Source organism: Biomphalaria glabrata, chromosome 6, assembly GCF_947242115.1.
Source record: "Biomphalaria glabrata chromosome 6, xgBioGlab47.1, whole genome shotgun sequence".
NCBI classification, from domain to species: Eukaryota; Metazoa; Mollusca; class Gastropoda; family Planorbidae; genus Biomphalaria; species Biomphalaria glabrata.
The window spans coordinates 54,312,299-54,340,018 of record NC_074716.1 but is presented as its reverse complement, the minus strand read 5'-3'; the positions used below and the strand labels follow the sequence as shown (position 1 = coordinate 54,340,018).

The following is a 27,720-nucleotide window of genomic DNA, read 5'->3' as shown; positions in this document are numbered from 1 at the left end:
ACAACCCTCCAAAGCTTGCAAAACTCTTCTTATTCCTCTTATATTAAAAACCTCAGAACAGCACTTACAAAGCTCAATAACAACAGCAAAAAAACTGTTATTCAATGGATACCAGCCCATATACAACTAGAAGGAAATGAGAAGGCTGACACACTCGCCAAGAGTGAGAGAACTAACTCTCAAATAAACTCTGCACTCTATCCAGAAGAAATGAAGAAATTAATTGTAAACAAAATAAATGAGAAATGGACGATCTCTCATCCAAATCACAAGAAAGATGACGCTTACTATAAGCTATCCCGACAAGACCAACGTCTAATCTTTCGACTCAGGACCGGACACAACAGAATGCGACAACACATGCACCAGAAGCTCAAAATTGGAACCAGTGAAATCTGCCCATGTGGAGTATCACCAGAGAATGCCGACCACGTCCTCCAAAACTGCTCTCTTTACCAAGAGGCCCGTATAAGACATTGGCCCCAAATCAGCCCAATAGAAAGAAAACTATATGGAGAGCTCCCTGATTTGGAAACCACTGCGCAGTTCATCTCATGTATTGGTCTAGTCATATGAACACTCCAACATAACAATGAGAACGATGAAGAAGAAGAAGAAGTAGTTGGCTGCATTATTAAGTTATCTTTCATTAGATATTTCTCAATCAAATAGCATTATTAACTTATGTGTCTTTAAATAAAAAGCACATTCATCATTGTTCTCAATTAAATGTCAAGTAAAAAGTTTCTCCATGGTAACAAAAAGCATATAATGTTTTCTAGTAGACTTCAAATTTAAAATGTTTCCAGTTGACATGAAATAGAAAATCGTACAAACATAACCTTAACTATTTGACAATAATGAAGATAATAAATTGAATGAATAATTTTGTCTGAATATTTTAGTGTGTTAAGTAAATATCAAATTTAAACTAGATTTGAGTACAAATGTTTTTTCTTTTTCAAAGGTAGAAAAGTTCAAATCCAATTAAGTCCAGCATATGCCCTGCACTCTACATTGGATCTTGTCACTGGTTACCCAGCATACAGAGGCAAAGTATAAGAACATTTGCAAGTAAGTTGTTTCTTGGTCATCAGGAATCTGTAGCCAAAGACACAGCCATGTAGAAAGATAAAACTATTAGTAACCTAATGTAAAAAGCAAAAGTTACATGGATAGTGCATGAGTGCTTGGACATTGATTCTAATCTAAAAATGAATAATCCTAAAACGAGTCAGTAAATTAGTTATGTTACGAGCAGATGAGACTCTTAATCTTGATTAACAAACAATAATATGTCAATTAAATTACTCCATTTTTCGGTTTCTTCTCTTCCTATTTCAACACAAATTTGCACCTTTCCACATTCACACTATGCTGCACGCATAACAAATTACCTTACAAGTGAACAATTCAGCAATATACAGAGCATATAGGATAAATGCCTGATGGAGGATGTCTTACATCCCTGAGTAGATAATAGATCATGTGCCACCAAGCAGACATAAGACCTGTTTGATCAAAATGGATTTTTTTTGTATGCCATTTGTCAGGAGTTTTAAAAAAACACCACCACAATGTTTTTCCAATTTAATAAGAACAAAAATAGAAATGCTATTTAACCTATATTTCAGATAATAAATGAACACCTTTGATTTGGATTCCTCAACTCAAGGAAACATACCAATACTAGAACAGTCTTAAAAAAACAGCAGTGAGGCCAACAACTAGGTCAGTGAAACACTAGGTTTAGAGACTTCAGGATCAAAAGACATTTAGCATTGCAACAAAAGTACATAAACTAAACAGTAGATTAACAATTAAAAAACAAAACTTGATAGAATGCTCAGAGAGACAAATAAATGATTTCTAGTTCTTTAAATTCTCAATTAATCTTTTTCAATCATGAAATGAGTCTGCCAAAGTTAGCCAATTTCATAATACAATTATGCTAACTGTACACCTGCTTTGGACTGATGGCTCTGGGTTTAAAATCTGTCTGCCACAATCCTCTCCCATCCTCCATGAGGTTTGGGATGAGAGGAAATAGTCTTCAATTTTCTTAAGTCATTAAGTGACTAATTAACATGAGCAATTCAATATATCATTTTTAAAAAGTCTGCTGGTGTGTTTGACTGATGCAAACATTTATATACTTTAAGTGTCATTAACATGATCAGTGCTTCCCTCTAACAATCTCTATTTATAACGTTTTTGAAGTAAGGTCTGTATAGTATAAGATAAGAAGATAAGATATAAAAAAGAAAAGCTTATAGCTTTAAATGTTAAAATTATCAACCAAAATCTTAAATCTACAACAAAAAAAATAATAAGTTTAGTGTTTTACAGTGTAAGAATAATACAAAACAAATCTTTAGCTTGTGATTAATTTGTGAAAGATTGTCCCATACTAAAGAACTGTGAAATGAAATTAGCATTGCTCTTCTATAATATTAGTGCAACTCTGAAAGACACTTCAGAGAGTCTAGTTGACTAGATTAAAACTGTTGTGAGAGACAACATGACCTTTCTTTTCACTGGGAAAGATCATGACAGATGGAAAACCTTTTCATAGTTATTTCAGGTTGACAAAGGGTGGGAATCTACTGGAATGGTTGAACAATAACAATATCACGCTAACCCCCACTCTATACTTATGCAGTCATTAGTCAAATCATTGTTTTATGAATGTAGAGCCTTGACACTTTAAGCTGATTCACAAATATGGATGTAAGTCTCAAGATTATTTTTTTGTTTACATATCTAAATATTTCATACACTATGCATGACACAGATTTAGAAAATAAATATAATTAGCTTTAGGAACTAAAGATCACTAAAAACAGCAGAAGACTGATACAAATGGCTCCCGGTCATTTCATTCACAGTCACTTCATCGCAGTCAATTCATCTTCGGTCACTTCATCCCCTGGTCATTTCATCTCCTGTTCATTTCATCCCCTGGTTATTTCATCCGCTAGTCATTTCATCCTCTTATCCACCAAATAATAATTGTAAAAAGTTTGAAATTAACAGTATTTCATTTTATTTCATTTACAAGACAAAAAGTGTGACACATTAAATAAGAACAGAATATAATGTCATTAAAAATATACAAATTTAACATTTATAGATATAGAGCTAATGTAAAGATTATTTTGCATGTTAATTGAAATCATTTATAGATAAAGAGCTAACGTTTATAGAGCTAAATTGTTTTTGCATGTTAATTGAAAGATAAGATAGGCTATTGAAAGTTGGTACAGAAAACAATCCATTGATTCGTATTGCTGTACATTGTTGATGGTCTATTTTGTTGATGAGTATATATATGTTAATGGTGCATGCGAGTCCATATGACACAACAACAGAATGAATCAAGAATATACTTAATAACGCAGGCTGATAACTTCAACAATTTAATGAACAATAAAAAGGGCACAGTCCTCTGTCGTCGCTAGCCTAGCGTCGTCCTCCTAGGCGTCTTGTCCGTTTTCTTCTTGTTCGTCATCCTACTCTGTTCTTACTCGTCACATTACTTAGGAAAAACCCGATTCACATCAACTTCTACGCATCTTGTGTCATTACATATTTCCTCCCCCCTTTATCAAAAAAAAAAATTTGTCAATTTTTTTTTTCAGTCTAAAACACTATCCCTACTGTCATGTCTGTACAATATACATGGCCAAAATTTTGGGGAAAGACAAAACAAACATATATCTTGATCTTGATGGACATCATCATGTTTCCCATCTTCATCAGTTCCTGGTGTCCATGTTCCTATGTCACAAAGTTCACACTGTAGTTGAATGTTGACACCAAGAAAACAATATGTACAGTTCCAATACAGTTATTAGTAAGAAAGCATCTGGTATACGGTGTTCTAATCATCACTCATGTCATTGACGATAAAATAGTATAGTCCAGTGTAATAGTTTCACCAACCAATAGTACTAAGTCCATCAAGACATGTATACAGTCCCCATACGACGATGCCTTTGTAGATTCCACAGACATAAAACAGAGTTTTTCAGAGTAAATACACATGTATATAGTCCACATACGAAGATGCCTTTGCTGAATCCATAGTCATAAAACAGAGTTTTTCAGAGTAAATACTGTCATTGGCTATACGTACATTGATCGCCTCACATCACACCAAACCTTTCCTGTCAGACAAAATGTAATATTTGTGTCAAAACAGCTTTCCAAATTATTCTACCTAACTTTTTTGTTGGGTACCAATAAGTATATTTTCTCTCCACTTACCATTTCCAAACTGACCTAGCCTTTTACTAATGAATGATAATGATTATATAAAAAAAAATAATGACTGTAAATGATCATACTTACTTTAATTTACACCTTTGACTTTAATTATTGAAAATTTTTTATATATATAATTATCTCCCTTGATTTAATAAAATTCCCAATTTATATTTTACTGAGTTATCTCCCTTTAAAGGAAAAAAATATAGTATCCATATATAAACAACTTATTCATACCCATTGACTAGAACATATACATATATATACATGCATAAACAAATCAAAATGAATAATCATTATTTACACCAGTTTATCTCACTGTAACTCTTGACAACATGTCAGCTACAATATTGATTTCTCCCCTAATAGCCTCTAATTGAAAATTATATTCTTGTTAAATTAGAAACCACCTGTATAATCTACCATTTTTAATACTTTTTTCTTGCATAAACTTTAGAGGCCTGTGATCAGATAACAATATGAATTTGTTTCCCAGTAAATAGCTTTCCAACTTAGTTACAACCCAAACAACAGCTAAAGCCTCCTTCTCTATGACACTGTATCTCTTCTCAGTATCAGATAATTTCCTACTTACATAAATTATTGGGTGTAATTTATCATACTGTTGCATCAAACAACCTCCTATAACACTACCAGAAGCATCAGTAGTGACATAGAATATTTTAGAAACATCTGGTAATCTCAATATCAAATTTGTAGAAAAAATATGCTTAACTTTCTCTATAGCTTCTACACACTTTCTATTACAAGTCACTTTTCTAGGCTGTCCTTTCTTTAATAACTGGTTTAATGGATCAACTATCTCTGCTAAATTTGGTATGTATTTTCTATAATAGTTTATCATCCCTAGTATTGATTTAATCTGTTTTTGTGTTGTTGGTATTTCTATTTCTAATATCTTCTTTACATTATCTTCAATGGGACTGATAGTATTATTTTTAACTCTATGCCCTAAAAATGTGATTTCTTCTAAGCCTATCTCTACCTTTTCTGCTTGAACTGTTAGACCATTTTGTTTAATTAACTCAAAAATCTCCCTAATTCCTTTTAAATGTTCTTTCCAATCCTCATGAAAAATGCATATATCATCTAAGTAACAGATTACATTTTTTCTATGACCTATAACCGACATCATCATCCTATTAAAGGTAGCTGGAGCATTTATAAGCCCAAAGCTCATAAAGTTCCATTGGAATATTCCATAAGGAGTGATAAATGCAGTATAAGGTTTAGCTCTATTGGTTAAAGGAATTTGCCAATATCCTTTTGTCAGATCCAATTTTGTAAATACTTTAGCATTGGACAATTTGTGTAATATGTCATCAATGTTAGGCATAGGGTAAGGATCAAATTCAGTTATCTTATTTAACTGTCTATAATCTATGCATAACCTTATATCCCCATTCTTTTTCTTTGCTATAACTATTGGTGAAGCATAAGCTGAATTGGATGGTTCTATTATTCCTAGTTTTAATAAGTTGTCTATTTCATCTTTAACTTTTCCCTGTAAGTGTAATGGAATCCTATAAGGCTTCATGAAAATAGGTTTGTCACTAGTTAATTTTATGTCATGCTTTATGATATTTGTTTTTCCTGGCAAACTGGAAAACATTTCTTTAAAATCACTGATTACATTTATTACGTCTTTTGTTTTTTCTGGAGATAAATTTTCTAAATTCAGTTTTTCCCATGTTTGATTATCTTTAGTTTCTAGTATAGGAATATTTTTAATATCATTTTCATTAGTTTCCTCATTGATTAAAACAATTAAACATTCATCTACTTGATTTTCATTTTCCACAGTTTCTGTATCTAACTTTTGAGTTTGATTTTCATTGTTTACTTCTGTATCCAAATTTTGAAATTGATTTTCATTTCTCTCATTGTATAACTTCAAATTATTTATATGATATGTTTTTATTTTTCCATTCATATTAATCTTATAGTTTACTTCACTTGTTTTATTTGTAACAACAAATGGACCCTTCCACTGTGTTCCTAATTTGTTTTTTAAGTCAATTACCAAAAGTAATACCTTGTCTCCTACCTCCAATGTTCTTAATTTTCTTTTTTCATTTAAGTTCTCATGTACTGTTTCTTTATATTTCATGTTATTCTCAAAAGCTTCCGCCCATATTTGTTTTAAATCTAATGCTGTTTCATTGTCATTTTCCTTTTCTATTTTATTTAAGATCAAACTTTCTTTAAAAATTTGTATTTCATCCCTAGGTTTCCTTCCATGTACTAACTCATATGGTGAAAATTGAGTTGCCTTATGAATATTATTTCTAAGAGAAAATAGAACAAAATTAATATATTGATCCCAGTTTTTCTGATTATTTTCTACAATTTTAGCTAAGGATCTTTTTATAACACTGTTTAGGCGTTCACAAAGCTCGTTGGCTTCCGGGTGGAATGGCGATGATTTAATGTGTTCAATACCATATTTTAATGTCCATCTTTTAAATAACTCAGATGTAAACATAGAAGCATTGTCTGATAGTAATGTTTTTGGTATCCCATGTCTGACTATGAACTTTTGATCTAAAGCATTAATAATATTTTCTGTGTCTATATTGGATAATACCACTGCTTCAGGATATCTACTGAACATGTCTACTATTGTCAATATGTACTTATTATTATGTTCTGTTTTAGTTAAAGGTCCTATGATGTCTATTGCTATCTTTTGAAATGGTTTATTTGGTTCATCCATTGACTGTAATGGAGCTTTACCTAATTTACCCTTAAGTCCCCTTCTTTGACACATATCACATGATCTTATGTATTTTGATATAGTTCCTTTCATTTTAGGCCAAAATACTTGAGTTTCTAAATTTCTAAAACATTTCTTTATACCCCTATGTCCACTTAAATTACTGTCATGTGACAAAATCATGACATCCTTCCAATACTTTTGTGGTAAGACTAATTGTTTTATTTCTCTATCATTTATTTTTGTTTTCCTAAATAGTATTCCTTCTTCTATGACATATTTCTCCATTGGGTTATTATTTCTCCTGTCACTAATTCTGTCATATGTTTTCCCAATGATATTATCTTGTTTTTGTTCTTGAGCCAATTTGTTTATTCCTTTCAATTCTTCTGTTTTCATTTCTTCAGTTCCATCTTTCTGTTTTTCTGCTTGCGTTTCGTCTTGTTTTTGACCTTGTATTTCAACTTCTTTTGTCTTTGTCTTCTTCACCATTAACTATTTCATCATTCATATCACTGAGTTTCTTGTTTTGGCTTATCCTTAGATCTGGTTATTACCATATTACTAATGTCATTTTCTGTTTTAGTATTCCTATTCTGCTGTAACCTTTCATATTTCTTTTCCCATGCTTCAATTTCCTGTCTTGAACATTCCTTCAAACCTGTTAAGTTTCCAATTAACATATCATGTCTCATGTTAGGCATGGCTACTCCCTCACAATGGCCAGTGTAAAAAGGTGTCTCAATAAACACTTTAATTCCTTTATACTGCCATCTGCCAACTCCACTTTCCTTGTATATCCCCTATAATACTGCGCCTCAATGAGATCAGCCCGAACCACGAGTGTGTTACAGCCACTATCTCGGATTGCCTTTATTGGAACATTGTTAATAAAAGCTGGGTAGAAAGCAAAATTGTTTTTATTTTCCCTAACAAAAAACACTCTGTCAGAATCTCTATTTTTATATTCCCTGCTTTTACTCCTATTGTATGTGTTATTATTGTAATTGTTGTTGTAATTGCTGTACCTATTCCTACTGTCTGCTCTGTAATTATTTCTACTATCTGTCCTATTGTAATTATGTGTACTACTTGATCTATTATAATTATTCCTACTGTTTGACCTGTTTTGTGTTCCCCTGCATCTCATAGCCATATGTCCTTTTTTTCCCACATCTATAACATGTAACATCCCTGTTGTTTGACCTATCTCTACTATTGCTATATCTAAAATGTTGGCTATCCCTACTTCTATTTCTACTTCTTTCATTGTTTTCCTGTGTATATCCCATGAGATCAATATTCTTTTTATCTTTACATGAAAAAAGGTTGTTGGGATAGGCATTTTTATATGTTCTTATTATCTCAGTAACATCATCCAAAACTTTGGGATTCCTTTCTTTGATAAATGATTGTAATTGCGGGTCACACTTAGCTACAAAATTATCAAGCAATATAAAAATTTTTAATCCCTCAAAGGTACTGTCAATCTTCTCAAATTCCAGCCATTTATTAAAATAGTCTTTTTCCAAATTTATAGTGGTTTGTGGTTCTATCTGATTGGAAGGTGTGTTTTCAAAATATTTTTTTCTGAATGTGCTGGCATTGTGTCCATATGCATTCAGCAATTCCTTTTTTAAAATTTGGTAGCTATTTTGTACAGTATGATTATGGTTTTGACAAATTGTAAGAGCTTGCCCTTGTACAAAGTCTAACAAAATTTGAGACCACTCTTCCTCCCTTATATTACAATTAACCATTTTAATTTCATATCTCTTTAGGTAATCTGAAATACAATCTCTAGCCTCCTGAAAGGGTTGTAGTTTTTTCCTCAACCTATGGTTGTTATCACTTGAAATATTAGTGTTGTATGTATGATTATTACTATTATTTGTTTCAATGTGATTGTCTGGGGCACTGGTAGTATTAGTATTAGATCTATCATTAGTACTATTGCTATTAACTTTTTGTTTATTTTGTTCAGCTTCAATTCTCAATTTCTCAAGTTCATATTGTAATTTCCTATCTGCTTCTTCTTTTATTAATTGTGCTTCCCTATCATATTGTAATTTCCTATCTGCTTCTTCTTTTATTAATTGTGCTTCCCTATCTTTTTCTTTCTCCCTTATCTGATCTATTCTATCTCTCTCTATTGTCACCATTTGCTGTACATAGCTAGTTAGGTCCTTCCCTTTAAGTTCTAATTGTTTAGCCTCAGCAATAATTTGCTGGCGAAAAGTCTCCATATAATCAAAGTTTGTAGCTGTTGCCATTATGCTTATTTTATTTTAAACAATGTCTCAATATAGTTTTGATATGGCCTTCCTATTGGCCTAAATATCACAATTTAGTTTTCACAAAAACTCACTTTCAAATACTTCTTGTAATATATAAATATTTATATATTTAAATACCTTTGCTCAATGTTATATCAACAAATATTACCTCAGTGGACTTACTCACAGCCACAATACTTGAATACAACTCCAAATTTTATATCACCTTAATTCAGTGGACTTACTTTAGGCCACATAAACAAATATCATATACTTTTATCAATACCTCAATACTTAATTCAATGGACTTACTTCTTGCCAATAAATACCCCTAGGACTATTCTAGTCACTAGTCTAGATTCAATACAACTTCAAATAGATAAATCAATATTATACCTCCAACAGTAAATCACAATCCAGTGATACTGACAAAAATTTTTTTTATTCTGACCAATTAGACGGTGTTTAAACACATCTATAAAATAATGTCAACCGATTAATCAGGACAAAAGATTTATATATATAAATACTTACTCCTTAGACTCAGTTGTCTTCAGGATAAAATAGATCTAAGGCTCTAAGGTATAACAATTTAGTTAATACCTGGAAACAATCTAGAATTTATAATCTAGATTAAACGTGGCTTACCTTATCTACTTAAGATAAAATTACTAATATATAATAAGAATAATGTAAAATAAACATAATAAGACACAAAAAAATAAATCTATTGAGATGAATCTTTTTAGAGGAAGTATACACTGAAAGAGACAAATAAAGATAACTTCACCTGACTTCTAAAAAAAAAAAATGTATGTGGATACGAACAAAACAAGACAATCTAAACAATTATCGAGACTTTATTAAATGGAGCAGGTCCACTTTCTAATGTGTCCTATAATGACGCCCTTATCAGGCAACCTGCTCTTAACAAAGATCTACTGTCCCTAATAGACTTTAATAATAATGGAGAGAAAAAATAAACTTATCTTTAGTTAGATCCCCTTTGTTCAGTCCACGGAGCTACAACGGTCAGTTCCACACAAGTTCCCCACTATCTTAGTCTTAGGCAAGGCAAGGTGTGCTCCCACAAAGGCTATTCGACAGGCAGTACTGAGTTAGGCCAATCTCTCCTGGTGCTGCCACAGTATGGTACGGTTCTCAGATAAAGTCCTCTGGTCAGGTTCCAAGGTTCCGGTTCCACTTGATGATCTGTTGGTATGGTGCTGGCTTCTGTCTTCAGGTCAGGAACATAAGTCAATACTGAGACAAGCTGGTGGTGCTGTCTCAAGAGAGGTAAAAAAAATGACTAAGTCCAACTCTCTCTTTTGATGAATATAAATTAGTCAACTTTACAAGTTGAATAGATGGTCACGCAGTGTGGTAGTAGGGTATACCATCACTCGTGTGTAGATTAGATTGCAAGCTCAGCAACACTGCAACAGTCAATAGCTTGAAAAACAAACCTGACAAGGTGACTCCAACGGTCAGCTTGTAGATACTAGATATGTAGACTCAGGTGACTTTCCGTACTCACAATAAACAGATAAACCTGACTAAATGAGGTATCTTCACTCTTGAGGTATATAGGTAGAGGTATACTGACGACGGACTGCCCTAGATCACTTCAACGGACGAAATAGTTCTGGATTCAGACACAATAGATATAGTCAATATAGATCTATATATAGATCCAGGTTCAATCTAAAAATATCCAACCTGGCTGACAAAGCTAGACGCTGGTAACGGTTTCGAATTTTCTCTAATAGAAAGTCTAGATCCACTGGAACAAAGATGCCAAAATCCAGCTGCAGTCCAGATAATTAGCACAGACGTAGGGTAGATCTAGTAGATCTAGTAGAAATAAACGAATGTTAATCCAGTACTTCTCCAGTGTACTTCGCCAAGTGTAGAACTGTAGATATATCCAGAACACGAAGTTAACTAGATTGTAGATCAAAATGACGCCCTGGCCGTCGGGGTCGCCACTTCTGTTGATGGTCTATTTTGTTGATGAGTATATATATGTTAATGGTGCATGCGAGTCCATATGACACAACAACAGAATGAATCAAGAATATACTTAATAACGCAGGCTGATAACTTCAACAATTTAATGAACAATAAAAAGGGCACAGTCCTCTGTCGTCGCTAGCCCAGCGTCGTCCTCCTAGGCGTCTTGTCCGTTATTCTTCTTGTTCGTCATCCTACTCTGTTCTTACTCGTCACATTACTTAGGAAAAACCCGATTCACATCAACTTCTACGCATCTTGTGTCATTACAACATCATTCTTAATTTCTTAGCCAGTGCTATGTATTTTTGCAGTCAGCATTTATTAGAAATTAGAAAAAATAAAATGTTATATCTGGGTTTGAAGTTGCATGCTCATATTCAAGAAAGAATGATTGACAATTAAAGATAAAATAAAAAAAGATGGCCGTCAGGAGAAAAGTTATCAGCAGCATGATCATAAGTATTTTAATTGTTTTTATCTCTCAAAAGATTTCCATCACTTTCACATTTACCTCTTTTGATAAGTAATCAGCCTAGAGCGGCATGATCATAATTATTCTAATTGTACTTGTATCTCTCAAGAGATTTCCCCTACTTCCACCACACCTTGGCATTTGTTCATAACATTAACACAAAATGTGCAGGATAATATTGGCATCCCTATAGCAAACAGAAACAATAGAACTAAATACAAAGCCTGCATTTCAATATATCTACTTATTTACATATATTATTTCACTTCTCAAAAATTATGAAGAGTGGAAGGAACACTATAATAACTGTCAAAATATCAAAAAGTGTTCTAAATAAACATATTTATATATTAGATAAACAAGGGCTTAAAGGCGAAGCCTTAACAGCACAGTTACACAACTAGAAAAAAATATTTAAATGGGGACGAAGTGACCAAGGATGAATTGATTGGGGATGATGTGACCAGGGATGAAATGATCAGTCACCAGTACAAATGTCTTGAAGTTGTGAAAAAGTTATTAGTTATTTAAAGCATAGAGAGACATGGGGAAAACTTTTAAAGGATTTTATTTCACCTGAAACTGTTTCTTAATATTCTTAATATTTTTAGATGTTATTTCATTTAGCACACTTTAGATGTAACAAATATACTTACCTAGCATAGCTCAAGATATACAACATTTTATAGGAACTTGAACTTGCTGAACCTTTGTGTGTCTTACAAGAATAAAAAAATGATATTTCTATTGTATTACAGAGTTGCACTATATCTCCTGGAATACCAGTAAATAAAAATACTATTTCAGCAAGTAATATTTTCATTTCTAATTATAGAAAAAAAAAAAGTAAAGTTCACCTTTCAGACCTTGCAGTCTATAGGGCAGATGATGAAAAGGTCATCTTTTTCTGTGGCCCACAGTTAACAAGGGTGTCATGAGGCCAGCACAATGACCAACCGCCTTTACTTTTCCCAACCAATGTCAGGTACCCATTAGAGCTGCATGGACTCAAAGGCCCCCAAAGATCCTGAAATTAAAAATTGCAGCCTTTACCAGGATTCGAACTTGGGACACCCAGCTCAGAGGCCAAGGGCTTACTGCTCATCCATTGCACCTCCATTTCTAATTATACAATTATGAATATGTCAAAGAATGAGGGAAAAAGAACTATAACCTTTTTTTTCTCCCACAATAACAATGACCTTATCAGTCACCTGCAACTAGGGATCATCTCATGGAAATTAGAGGATGGCCTGGACATTAGCTATGGTCAGAACAATGTTGTCCACATAAGTTCCCCTTGCTCCAAAAAAAGTTGTTTTTTTCCTAGGGAACACAGGTGCTGATACTGCTTGGTATTAATGACTTCACAGTTTCTGCCAGGATGTAGCATTTGTGCTGCAAGCTGCCCAAAGGTCACAAGTTCCTGATTTTTTCCACAGGTTTGACTGGTGACCGGTCACTTCATCCCCGGTCATTTCATCCCCGGTCACTTCATCCCCAGTCATTTCATCCCCTGGTCACTTCATCCCCTGGTCACTTCATCCCCCGGTCACTTCATCCCCGGTCATTTCATCCCCAATTAAATATTTTGTATATAAATATGATTATGTAGAATGCTTTTTGACATTTTATGACTTGTTACTAATGTGTTTATAGTGTTTCCTCTTCCACTTTGTATTCTTAAAGAGAAATCTTATATTATATTGTAAATCTGGGTGTGTACTTAGCTATAGCGCTTCTATTGGATGTGGGGGTTGTAATATCATAATATTATCTGGATCGAAGGCCAAGGTTTGGTGGAAGTAGTAAAAAATCATTTGAGAGATAGAAGTGCGATTACAATAATTATGACCGTGCCGCTGATAACTTATCATCAAAGGCCAAGGTGTGGTGAAAGTACGACCATGTTTCACTTTATTTTATTTTTAAATCGCTCTTTCTTGAAAATGGGTGCGTCATTTTTAGCCTTGAAATAAGGTTTTATTTTTTTCTAATAAAGGCTGAGTTCACCCATCCTCGGGATATCATGTCGCCTGTAGAAGTTTTGCTTCAATTCCTTTTAAACATTAACATCTTACAATTTTGTCATTTAAATAAAAAATAAATACATTAAATATTGCTAATTTCATGATTTTTAAAATTACAATTTGTTAGATAAAAATGATCAGATGATGAAAATATCAGAGGATGAAATGACCGGGGATGAAGTGACCAGGGTATGAAATGACCGGGGACGAAGTGACCGGGGGATGAAGTGACCAGGGGATGAAATGACCGGGGATGAAGTGACCGGGGGATGAAGTGACCAGGGGATGAAATGACCGGGGATGAAGTGACCGGGGATGAAATGACCGGGAACCAGTTTGACTACCAAAGCTATTCCCATGTTGGGCACAGCCGCAAGGCAGCAGAGTTTGGATTCTGTTTTTTCCTTCTAGGTGGATGGCAAGCTAATGAGCCTTTCCTACCTGATGATTACCTGGCTTAGTTGCCAGTTGTTCAACTTTGCCCCTTCTCTGCCAGACACAGTATCTCCTACATCATGGCACTTTCATTATTACCTGTACTTGTTGCTTGTACTCATATTGTTATTTAAATAACCAATAACAAAATCTTTCTTTTTATTGTTATTCTTGGTATTTATTGAAAAGGATTTTTTTTTTCAGTTCTCCCAATTAACAATGGTACAGTATCATGAAAGGCAACATTGATTTTAAAAAAATGTGTTGTGCCGCTCTTATCATATTTATAAGTTGAATTTGTATTTGATGATTGCAGAAATGATGCTTAAAATGAATTAATTTTTTCCTACTTTTATTTCAGGGGATTCATTCAACAGATGAAGTCAACTTCATACAGAATCTAGTTTTTTATGTGGTGAGAGCTTATAGAACACCTGACTCTGGGATGTGGGAAAGAGGAAATATAACAATGGAAGCACAGAGATTCATGCCAGGTAAATATAACACTGGAAGCATAGAGATTCATGCCAGGTAAATATAATAATAAGGACAGAGAGCCTGATAATTATAACAATGGAGATACATGCTGGTAACATAAACAATGGAAGAATAGAGATGCATGCTTACTAGATATAACAATGGTAAAAAAACATAAAAATGGAAACAGATATCCCCCAAAAAATAAATATAATACTGGATATCTAATTTTTTATTCATTGACATCTAATTTAATGAAATAGAACACATAATCTTATCTTATCATAAGCAAGAAATGCAAGATGTTTAAGAAATATATTATTGTATTTGACATCATTTCAGTTGGCATGGCTAGAGCAGCAGTAAGGCAGTCAATGAATGTAACTTATTTGGTGAGCATGGAGCCGCCTGGTCTGGGATTTTTGTTAATATTGATGCCCACCACAGGAACAGAACAATATTTGAAACTATCTTACCCTGGGAATCAAACTCTGAGGTAAGCAAAGAACAAAGCCTCTTTGTAAAAAAAAAATGACAATGGAAAGATAACAAAAGTAAAAAAAAAAGTATGTGGGCAGACTCTTGGCAAAGTGCAAAACTATGAGTCCTAATAACGTAACTAACTTGAAAGGTTCTTTTTGGGGACTTGATGGTCGAAGATATTAGCATAGTACATGGGCTCTGGTGCTGTGGCCAGTTTGGAGATCTGTTTGTATCCTTTTAAGATCTTATCTATATTTAACCATATTTTATTCACCTCTTTATAATCATTTTACCATTGTAATATGAGGCCAAAGAAAAAATAATTTATGTACTAGGTACCAGGCAGCCAGGAGGCACGGTGGCTGAGCAGTAAAGCGCTTGGCTTCTGAACCGGGGACCGGGGTTCGAATCCTGGTGAAGACGGATTTTTAATTTCAGGATCTTCGGGCGCCTCTGAGTCCACCCAGCTCTAATGGGTACCTGACATTAGTTAGGGAAAAGTAAAGGCGGTTGGTCGTTGTGCTGGCCACATGACACCCTTGTTAACCGTAGGCCACAGAAACAGATGACCTTTACATCATCTGCCCTATAGACCACAAGGTCTGAAAGGGGAACTTTACTTTACTTTTACTAGGCAGCCTAGCAGAGAGACTACATTTTTGTAGATCACTCAGTCTACAACTGCTATTAGTCTTACATCTCCTATTCTCAACCACAGCAACTCTTTCTATTTTCAGTTTGTATTCATGTTTAATAGGAACTGACATTTATTTTGAATATCCCATTATTTAGTCTCTGCACAGTCCACTACATGGTTTTCATTTTGCATGATTAACCTGGCTAATTCAGACAAACTGTTCAATGCTCTAATGACACCGGGGAAGGAATACTTGGACAAACTTGTCCTAGCATATGGAAAAAGAAATGTGCCTTTATCTTTGTGTCTTTCTTAGTTTATTATTAGGTGTGTTTTGTATTTGCAAATTATTGTTCAGTGTTTAATGTTTTATTACTACTTTACTTTTTAGTCTTTAGTTCAGAAGCATCTCTAAGTTAAGTGACTTTACCAATGGTGTTACTCAAATGTGAATAATTGTTTTTTATAAATCTCATGGCTCTATTTTGCATCATGTATTTTAATTTTATGTTTATGTTAGGTTGTTTTCATTTATTGGGGGGGGGGGGGGTGGAGTAATTGGAGTAATTACTTATACCAATTATTAAATCATACCATTTGATGAGCTATCAAAAAAATTGTTACTTGCTTTGAAAATAAGAAATATGCAGTACATATGCATTGCAAATAAATGAATCTACAGATGTAGTTGAAAATAAAGCACTTTTATGGCATAATGTGAGATCTAGTCAGTTTCATCAGGAAACCAAGCACTTTACTACTCTGCTGCCATGTATATTCCTCAAAACCTAATCTTGTGAACTTATAATGTGTAAGAATCCTGGATCTTGATATTTGCATACTCTTGTATCCTTGAACTTTTCTAAATGACTTTTTTTTTTGTATCGCAGAACACTGATGCCTCTCTTCTATTGAGTGTAAGTTGGCCTGCATTAGTCATAAATGAAGATGAGGTTAGAATGAAAACAATTGAGAAGGTCATTCGCAAGTTAAAAGGCAACTTTGGTATCAAACATTTTCCTAAAGAAAGGTACAAAACAGCTATAGAGGACAAAAATAGAAAGTATTACCGCTCTGCTGAAATAAAGGTATGAGTTTAAAAAAATAGTTCTTACTTTACACGCTATGTTTTGAGTTTGTACATTTTGTTTCAAGTTCCTCAGTACTGTTTTTTTAACTCTTCAAATGAAACACAAATATATTGTTATAAACCAGGTGGTGGCACAGATGGGGGTAGTGGTGTGAGTGTAGTCAGCCGACGCAAATCGCCCCAGGCCAGCGCTAGACGAGCGGTCAACCGTGACGAGTTACGACGGTCAGCCGAGACGAGTGTCAACAAGGCGGTTCGGGAAGGATCGACGGCGGTTCGGGAAGGATCGACGTCATGAACAGAGCTCAGGAGCGTCACGAGAGTTGTAGTCATCTGACCACCTGGAAATGTCGAGCGGCGTTCTGTCCGGTTCGAGAAGGCCAGTAGGGACCCTATATAAGAGAGGAGGTGTCGCAGTCAAGACGGTCGAGAAAAGGGGCTCATTACAGCAAGGTTCACGGCAGGGGTTCAGAGCCCGGTTCACTACAGTCCGGTCGACTACAGCACAGTTCAGCGGTGTGGTTCTGTACGGAGCATTACGACGGTTCAGTGCGGAGTACTGGCAAGTACAGTTGAGACGGCTGGCGTCTTGATCTTGGTCTGCGATCGAGTCCGACACAACGAGCCTAGTGTGTGAAGTCAGTCCTGAACTGTTGAACCCAGTGCAAGCCCGGAATGAGACGGAGAGGCCAGTGCAAGAGTTGATACGGCGGAACAGTGTTATCGAAGAGATATTTGTACAGTCTTGTGTTACGTGCTGCCAATTGTACAGTATTGGATGTTATTTATTCAACCATTAAAGTGTTACGTTACTTTGGAGCCCTGAGTTGTCAAGTTCTTTAAGTTGGTGGTGTATGGTGCAGTTTGCAGAGAGCTTGGATAGTGAGATTCGTAACAATATCAAAACGACTGTTACAATTATTATTCTCCCATTTTTTTTATAGAATTCCAAGCATTGAAATGGAAAGTAAATTATTTAAAAAGAAAAGATGATTGATTTGTCTGTATAGTCTCACTTCCCTTTATCTTAATCAGATCAAATGCATTTTTAAAACACTGGGGTTTTAAAATACTTTGTGTCTTTTATGTTGGAATTACAAAGTTGTCTTAGAATATTAAACATTTAGACAAGTATTTTTTTATTACTACTATTAGAGTTTACAGATATTGGATTAAAACCAAATTGTTATTTTTTTTTCTATCAACAGTTTTTATTAGGGGACAAAAGTTTTTTTTTCTTATAAAAAAAAATGAGTGTTTTATCAAATTATCAAAAAGTGTTTGATCAAATAAACATTTGTATTGGTCAATGAGATTATATTGTTCTATTAGCTGCTCCAATAACTTAATAATTGTGAAACATCTCTCTTCTACAGTTTTGATGGGATTGAATTTGAGGGACCAAAGGTGTCATTTTAATTTATTTACAGTAAGTTTTTTTTTCTTTTAATTAAGTTTAAAAAAAAAAAAGAGGTTGTTTCTCATTTGCCTTAATTGTTAGCACACTGATGACAAAATAATTAATCAATGTGTCATTTACTACACCATAAAGTAATAGTACATCTCCCACAATTCGAATTAATCTACCCAAAGAACCCAACTATGTTTAAAAAAAAAAGATTATATTTATGAAAAGTACTAAAAAAAAAACATTTTTGTTTAATTGGTTTTAAAAATTGTTATTTGTTCTGGTACAGGTACATTTCAACTAAGCACAAAGCCTCCCTATCTTATCTTATATAATACAGACGTTACTTCAAAAAAGAACATGATTACGTCCTACTCGTCATGCATTTCCATCCATCCCAGTGGCGCTACAGCCCATGGAGGGCTCTGGCCTGCTTTAACACATCCTTCCATTCAGATCTCTCCTGGGCCTTTCGTCTCCACGCCCTAACCCCAAGCTGCTTCAGATCTGCTTCCACGTCATCTATCCATCGCATTCGGGGTCTGCCTTTGAGTCGCCTGCCTTTTGGTTTTTGCCTGTATACGATTTTCGCCCCTCTGTTGTCTGACATTCTTTCAAGGTGACCTGCCCAACGTAGTCTGTTCTTTTTTATTTCGTTCACTATTGGTGGGTCTTCATATAATTGATATAACTCATGGTTAGTGCGTGTCCTCCACCCTGTTTCATCCTGTATGGCACCATAGATTTTCCTAAGGATTTTTCTTTCCCAAGTGTTAAGTAAATTTTCAGATGTCTTTGTCAGTGTCCAGGTCTCACTTCCATACATTGCTGCTGGTCTTATTATAGTTTTGTATATTATTTTCTTGGTTTTACTTGAAATCATTTTGCTCTTAAGTAGATGGTGGGTGCTATAAAATGCCCTGTTGCCTGCTGCTATTCTTTCCTTTATTTCTGTTAGTAGGTCATTTTTGAAATTAATAGTACTTCCTAGATATTTGAAAGTTTGGACGTTTTCAAATTCGTGGTCTTTGATTTTGATATTTTGTCCCTCTGTTTGATTGTCTCTTGTCATTGTGATGTACTTGGTTTTACTGTCATTGACCTCAAGTCCTGCTGGTCGAGATGCTTCTTCTAGTTGTATGAAGGCTCTAGCGATGTCAGAGGTTTCTTTACCCAATAAGGCAATGTCATCGGCATAAGCAAGGTATTGTAGAGGTTGGCTGTATATCGTCCCTGTTGGTTGTGGACCCATGTTTTCTCTCCTGAAGTAGTTAGTAATAGTTCCCCTTGTGTTTATGTGTATATTTCTTATAACTCTCTCCAGGGTTAAGTTGAAAAGCATGCAGGAAAGTGCGTCTCCTTGTCTTAATCCTCGTTTAATCCTAAATTCCCGTGAGTGTTCTCCTTGTATTATGACTTTGCTTTTTGAGTTGTTTAATGTCATATGTATAAGTCTTGTCAGCTTATTGGGTATTCCAAAATCCTGTAGTGTGTCATATAGGTATTTCCTTCTGATACTGTCATAAGCCATTTTATAGTCTATAAAGAGTTGGTGGATTGGTATGTTGTATTCATGACATTTTTCTAGTATACATCTTAGTGTGAAGATGTGGTCGGTTGTGGATTTGTTGGGTCTGAAACCACATTGGTAGTCACCTAAGATTTCTTCTGAATATTTTCCAAGTCTCTTAGTTATAAGCCTAGACAGTATCTTATAAGTCACATTTAGTAGAGAGATTCCTCTGTAATTACAGCACTTTAACTTGGATCCTTTTTTGTGTATTGGGGTTATAAGAGCCGTTTCCCATTCTGTTGGTATTACTTCTTCTTCCCAAATTCTTGATATTAGTCTGTGTATTTGGGAATGTAAGTCTTTCCCTCCATATTTAATTAGTTCTGCTGTGATTTGGTCCTCTCCTGGTGCTTTGTGATTCTTCATGGTCCTAATTATTTCTGATGTTTCAATGAGTGTTGGAGGGTTCACTAAGGGATCTGGTCCCCCATGCGGCAGTTCATATTCTCCATCGTCTCCATCTTCAGTGGTATTTAGGATCTCCTCAAAGTATTCAGCCCATCTCTCAATGACCCTGCTGTTTTCTGTAATAAGCTGACCATCTTTGTTCTCACACATGTGTGATCTAGGTTGAAATCCGTTCTTTTCATCTTTAGTCATGCAAATTAACCAATGACTTAAATTCTGCCAAGTCACTGGTTTTCCTGGCTAGCTCAGGAAAGGCTAGCTCCCTATTTCAGATAAATAAGTTTCTTTTATAATGTGCTTCAACAGAGCCCTGATGTTCACCTGTCCAATTCATGATGGGTTTTGAAAAAGGAAAAAACAAATATTCTTAGAATAATTGAAAATGATAGAGCCTAGCCTACTGAATGAAACCTGTCCCACATCTCTAGTGTCATTTCAACCCATACTTAAACAAAGTCAATTGCTACATTTAAGATTATCTTAAAATATTTGTTTGATTTTCAGTTTATAAGCACAGTAAGACTTTTTGATCTTTTGGCATCATTTTACATAGCTCAGGTAAGGCTCATTTTTCTTGTTTGTTTTACTTTACTACCTTAATGTAAAAGTATTTGATCAGTAGTTGTTTTTTTTAAAGGCTTAAAAATCTTTCAAAACCTTCCTTGGCTTTTTTGAAGGATCATCTGAATCATCTTCTTCTTCCTCGTTCTTATTTTTATGCTGGAGCATTCAGATGACTTAACCAATATTTTTATATCAACTGAGCAGTGGTTTTAATCAGGGATCTCTCCATATAGTTTTCTTTCTTTTGGGGTGTTTTGAGGTCAGTGTCTTGTACAGGCCTCATGGTAAAGAGAACAGTTTTGAAGGACATTCTCTGGTGACACTCCACATAGGCAGATTTCACTGGTTCCAATTTTGAGCTTCCGGTACATATGTTGTCTCATTCTGTTGTGTCCAGTCCTGAGTCGAAAGATTAGGCATTGATCTTGTCAGGATAGCTTATAATAGGCATCATCTTTCTTGTCTGAATCATCTAAAATAAAACATCTATTAACAGCTCACATCATATTTAATGTATAGTTCGTTCATTATAATTCATAGGACACATCTGTCCTCTAGGTGGCACATTCCATTTTTTTGTGCCTTTCTGATGAGCTTGGAATGTTTGGCTGCATACTGGGTAAATGTAAGGCTGTGTGGATTTCTATTTTTCTTCTTTCAAGGCTGATTTTTTTTTATCCTTTGCAGTTTGTGCTTCTATTCTCATAGTGTGGTGTCCATATGCTCTATCATTTAGAGCTAAGCTTCATGGCATGCCTTCTATACACTGTCCATGATTCAAAGTATAGAGAATTGTTGAGAGGAAAAGTCAGACTGACCTCTAGTTAAGTTTGTATGGTGATGGCTTCTCTGTGCCAGACACTTTTGGTCATTCTGTCTTAGCTATTTGGGAGTCTATGTCTAGGTATCATTATGTGTCAGAACCAAGTTTAAGCTTGACATTTTAAGTTCCTAAGTTAATTGATCAGCAAACTTCTCTACTATATCATGTAATGTATGCTAAAAATGGTTGTTGTTTTTTTTTTCAATATGTAAACAAATATTTAGTGAGGATAAGACAGTTCAAATGTTTTTTTTTTGTTTTGAAGAAGACAGAAACTGCCACACAGTCTGCTCTGAACTCCCAAGAGTACTCCAAATTACCAGGTAAAAGTTTGTGATAGGATCTAGTAACTGTTGATTATTATGAACGAATAATAAAAGACTGGATATAACTTATAAGACATGAAATCAGCTGTTTAATCTAACGCCATATTGGTTGACAACAACAGTTACAAGGGATGTTACTCCCAAACACTGATTGGTGCAACCTATATAAAACACACATCAACATCCTTCCCTTTCTATTGCTAACAAAATACATATCAGAAATATTTGCAATTAAAATAACAAACATTAATAACTCATCATATTTTATAAATATTATAACAACTAAAAAAATAAAAATAAATTTCAATTGAGAGTTTGACACATATAGAATAAATATTTCAACATGCATATTAATATTGTCATAAAAATTCTTAGTACATATCATAATCCCTATGCCACACATGTCTATTTGTTTCTCGAGTGCTAGTTCTTGTTGGCATATTTCTATCACAATTATTGTCTGGTACATGAGAAACTACTTCAGACTGTGATGCATGTTGAGAACAGTTATCAGAGAAATCTGGCTTTTCATTATCTTCATCATCATCATCCAAGACATTCCCATCATAGACATCAGTGTCTTTCAAAATAGTTTTCCTTGGCCTAATATGAAATCTGTTGCGTATGTAGAGTCCTCCATTATCTCCCTTGATCTTATAAGATCTTGGAGATGGATGTTCCCTGATCATTCCAGGATACCATCCAGTTTGACCTGGGTTTTGGTAATAAATAGTTTGCCCTAGATGGAGTTTTGGTAAATCCCGAGCTTGCTTATCATATTGTCTTTTTACTTGTCGTTTGTAATTCTTTTTCTTCTCAGCTACAACATGTTCACTTAAACACTTTGACGTGCTGGGAATCAATGTCTGAGGACTTCTTTTGAGGCACATTTCAGCTGGGCTAAATCCAGTACATTTCCGAGGTGTATTTCTGAGTTCCAGTAAAGCTTCATATGGATCATCACCATTATGTTTAGTTTTCAGTATTAAATTCTTCATTATCTTTACAGCAGCTTCTGCCTTCCCATTTGTTCTCGGATAACCAGGATCTGATCTGATGTGATTGATGTTCCATCGCCTTGTGAATCTCAAAAACTCATTTGAACTAAATTGTGGACCTCCATCTGTTATTAACATTTTTGGAGCACCAAAACGAGCAAATTGTTGTCACAGTCCAGTTTTAGAACCTCTGTGACATGATGTGACACTCAGTCACCCATTGTAATATTCCGTGCTGAGAACACATGAATAAGTTAAAGGACTCTAAAATAAGGGTCAATGTTAACTAGTTAGTGAAGAACTCCAGCAGAGAGTGGATGTACGATTTTCTCTGTCTGTAATATGTCATCATCATCATCATTCCTTTGAGTTCCTCATGGAACATAGGGCCTCGACATAAACACGCCACTCTCCACGGTCTCTTGCTAGCTTTTTGATGGTATCCCAGCTCTTCCCGGTCTTCTCTGCTTCTTCAAGTACACTGCGTCGCCATGTTCTTTTTGGTCTTCCTCTGCATCTTGTTCCCTGGGGGTTCCACTCTATGGCCTGCCTAGCTCTGTTGCTGGTATCTTTTCTAAGGGTGTGACCAATCCATCTCCACTTCCTCTCTAAGATCTGCACTTCTATATTTTTCTGTCCACTCATCTCCCACAGTTTGGTGTTTTCTACTTTGTCATACCAGTGTATTTTTAGGATATTTCTCAGGCATCTGTTGATGAAGGTCTATATTTTTTTGTTGTGGCTTCAGTTGTTCTCCATGTTTCAGAACCATACAGTAGGACAGCCTTGACATTAGAATTAAAGATTCTTAGTTTAGTCTTGTTTGAGATGTAAGGAGATTTCCAGGTTGGTTTTAGCTGTGTAAATGTCTGACGTGCTAGATTTATACGGCGTTTAATGTCTTCATCTGTTCCACCTGATATACTGACTACATAAACTAGTTAGACATCAACACCAGTCACGCCATTACATGCAGACCGAATCATTCAAGTAACCTAAATAGCTTTGCCAAAGCTATTCTACATCTGCATGCTGAGATCCATTCAACTTAATCAACTCTGTTCCTAGATCTACCTGTGACACCTGTGTGAAACCGAAAGCAGAAGACGACTCTATTCCTAACTAGAGCTACAGGTGTCGTCTGAAAGAAAGAGCATTCAAGACATCGTTTGATGACAGATACACCGCTTCATCACTAGTGCTCGCCACTATTCATCATTGGCACACTCGCACCTTGACATGGTCGTACCATTCAGGTCTTGTAGAGAAATAGCTCTCAGCTGAGACATTCTCTTACTTATGGTCAATATTTTTTTTTCAGCATACTGATTGATATCCTGATTTGATGTTATTTATTTGGGCTACTTAGGAGTAATACATAGCCTAATATACAAGTAACTGTACAAGTTCTATCTTTCCAAGAACTGGATTATATTAATTTGAACTAACAGAAGCCCCTAGTAAGTAATTATCTTGGATTACCTAGTTGTGAACTTCCTAACCACTGTGGATTATTATTTTGGAGTGCTTGACAGAACTTGTATTAATTGTAAATTTGAGCATTTGAGCCATCTTATGGCATTGAACTGGATTATTTTTCTACTACCACTTTAATGCTCATAGTGACGTGTATTCTTAAATTGGATTACTTATACATGGATTATTGAACCACTCAAGCTGTAATTGCATTTGACAAGCTACAAGAGAGAAGAGGATTAAACTACACTAGTCAACAAGAAAAGAGTCTGTAAGTCATTATTAACTAATTAAATACATGCATATGATTATAAAGTACATGGATTTTGCTTTGATATAGCAGTAATTAAACTTGATTGTTAGTAGAGTTAGTAATTGATAACTCTTGGCATTCTTGGAGCCATATTTTGATTTCATTTCTCTACGTGTTTTTTTGAGGGTGGCTGGAGAGGGACTATTTTATGAACTATCATAACAATAGGATCTATTAGGGTCTATCCTATTTGTTCTTTAACCTCTATAAGGCCCAATGCGATTGAGGCTCTCCTTGTTGGTACGGAGGTCATAGAATATAGTGGGAAAATATTTATTTAGCTGTTGAGTCTTGTTTGTATTTCTGTCAGTGTACTTAATCTGTATCTATATTGTTGTTTGTTTAAAAGTCCTGTATCCATATATCTGTATTTCTCCTGTCACATTTCTACTTTTTATTAATTTCCTTAAAAGCAGACTGTGTTGTTCTCTATATTGTTTCTGTGTTTGTCCTTTTACTTATACTGTACATATATTTCTTTCTTTTACTAATTTACATTTTTTACTATTTTACTTTGGCACGACAGCACACATGTATAACATATGTTGATATTTATGACTATTGAATTTGAATAGTTTATAATTGAGTAACTAATGAGTAAATTTTGATCTAGATCGATACATTTGTTTGACAATTCTCATTACATTCTAAGACTAAGACTAAGACTAAGACTGCTTTATTGATCCTTACGGAAATTTGTTGTGATTACAAGGACTCGTTTCTCATATAAAGACAACACAACAGAAAAATACACATAAATACAACATGTCATTACATTATAACCATTGATTGAAATTTTTTATTATTGTATAATACACACATGTAAAATAATTGACACACACTGTATTAATAAGCATAACACAGTACATTCTTCCTCACTTAATTAACTAATTATTTTGAGCACACAAAGCATTAAACATGTCTTCCTATGACAAAATTTTAGAACTAGTGAAAGTCATGGAACTAGAAGGGGATGAGAAAAAGGAATTTATCAAAAAAGAATTAGAAAAGGCTGAAAAGAGAGAAAGGGAGGAAAGAGATAGGGCTGATAAAGAAAAAGATAGAATAGAAAAGGATAAAGATAGGGAAGAAAGAGCTGCTGAAAGAGCTCATCAAAAAGAATTAAAAGAACTAGAAACTAAACAAAGAGAAAGCCAGGACAAATAGAGTTAGCCAAACTAGAAGCTGCCAAAACAAATCCCAACATTATAACCCAACAGTCTACAACAAAGCCATTCATCTCTAAATTCCATAAATACAATTCAAAAGATGAAACACTTGAAAACTATTTACTCCAATTTGAGCATATTGCCTCAACTTATAATCTTAACAATGAGGACATGGCCAAACACCTACTAGCAAACTTGTCGGGAGAACCCCTCAACATCATTTCCACTTTAACTGTAGACCAAAAGAAAGACTATGCGGCAGTAAAGACTAGATTACTAGAGCACTTCGGGAAAAATTCAGACTTCTATCGTAGGCTGTTCAGGGACACTAAATTGAAAAAAGATGGGGACTTTAATAGAATAATATTCGACATGAGGACTAATATGATAAAATGGTTAGAGCTAGCAAAATGTGACATCAAGGACCCGACACAAATCCTAGACATGCTACTTATTGACAATGTCCTCAACAACGTGACAGACTTGGTATTTACTTTCCTTAAAGAAAAAAAAGATCAAGACAGAGACTGAACTGATAACGAATCTAAATCTAAAGATAGTCACCCTGGACACACCATTGACAAAAGAGACCTATACCAACTTGCAGCCACAGCAACAACATCCAACAACAACAACAATGATAAATACAAATGGTCTAACACCAAGACTTGTTTCAATTGTGGGAGAAGAGGTCACGTGAAAAACCAATGCAAAGCTCCCATAAACTACAATAACAATTATAGGTACAGAAGCTACACTAATTTCTACAACCCAAACAGCTATAAGCACAATAATAATTACAATAATAGACCATATAGACCACACCAGAGTGCAAGTCCCAATGAAAGAAGAAATTTTACAAACAGTTACCAACACAATAACTATAATAGAAACAACAGACAATCTAGAAGGGACCAATTTAACTACCACACAAACAACCACCCAAACAACTACAATAGCGGAAATAGAAACAATAGAAACAACAATGGCAATAACACCAACACCCATAGAGAGGAAAATGTAGCCTATATGCAATCAAATAAGTCCAAAATAAAAGTCTTTCCATCCTATGTCAATTCTAAAGAAGTAGGATCAATTCGTGACAGTGGAGCCACGGCAATAATAGTTAAAGCCTCTTTAGTTGAACCAGGACAGTATCTGGAAGTTACAGTAAAAGTGACCTATGCAAACATACAAAAATTTGATATTTGCAAGACCGCTAAAGTCCTAATAGAATCACCCTGGATTACAGGAGAACTAGAAGCCATAGTCATGGACACCCCAGCACAAGATCTAATAATAGGCAATGTAGAAGGTGTAAAAGATCCAACACTAGAAGAAGTTATGCAATGGGCGGAAGATAGACAAAAGTATTCCCTATTCAAACATGAGGCATTATTAGTTGAAACCAGATCACACAAAAAAATAACACCAGAAATAGAATGCCCCACTGTATTACTTAATGAAATAGGCATAACTAGGGAGGAACTAATAGCTATGCAGAAAAATGACACCACAATACAAGACCTCTTAAGCAAAGATTATAACAAGATAAATTTAAATAATCACCATATAGAAATTAACAACTTAGCCATTAGATATAACAGGAAAGAAAACTGTACTAGACTTCAAATCCTGATCCCTAAAACTTTAAGAGCTAAAATATTAAATATGGCACATGACGACCCCACAGCAGGACACCTAGGAAAAAAAAAAGTATATGCTAAGATAGCCAACAAA

The 27,720-nt window shown here is 34.6% G+C and overlaps 1 protein-coding gene across 6 annotated transcripts in view; it reads left to right on the top strand.

Annotated features, from left to right (window-relative positions):
* Positions 1-27,720, top strand: part of LOC129926760 (probable phosphorylase b kinase regulatory subunit beta) — a 48,581-nt gene that overhangs the window by 12,417 nt on the left and 8,444 nt on the right. For 3 of the 6 annotated variants that reach the window (XR_008778487.1, XR_008778485.1, XR_008778486.1), the window contains exons 5-12: positions 968-1,074; positions 1,635-1,731; positions 14,597-14,729; positions 15,055-15,208; positions 16,723-16,920; positions 18,299-18,351; positions 20,816-20,869; positions 21,964-22,021. Coding sequence is in view for 1 of the 6 variants with exons in the window: in XM_056032624.1 (XP_055888599.1) it covers positions 968-971 (4 nt within the window). In the remaining 5 variants the exon portion in view is untranslated. The other 3 variants (XR_008778489.1, XR_008778488.1, XM_056032624.1) reach the window with 3 other exon arrangements.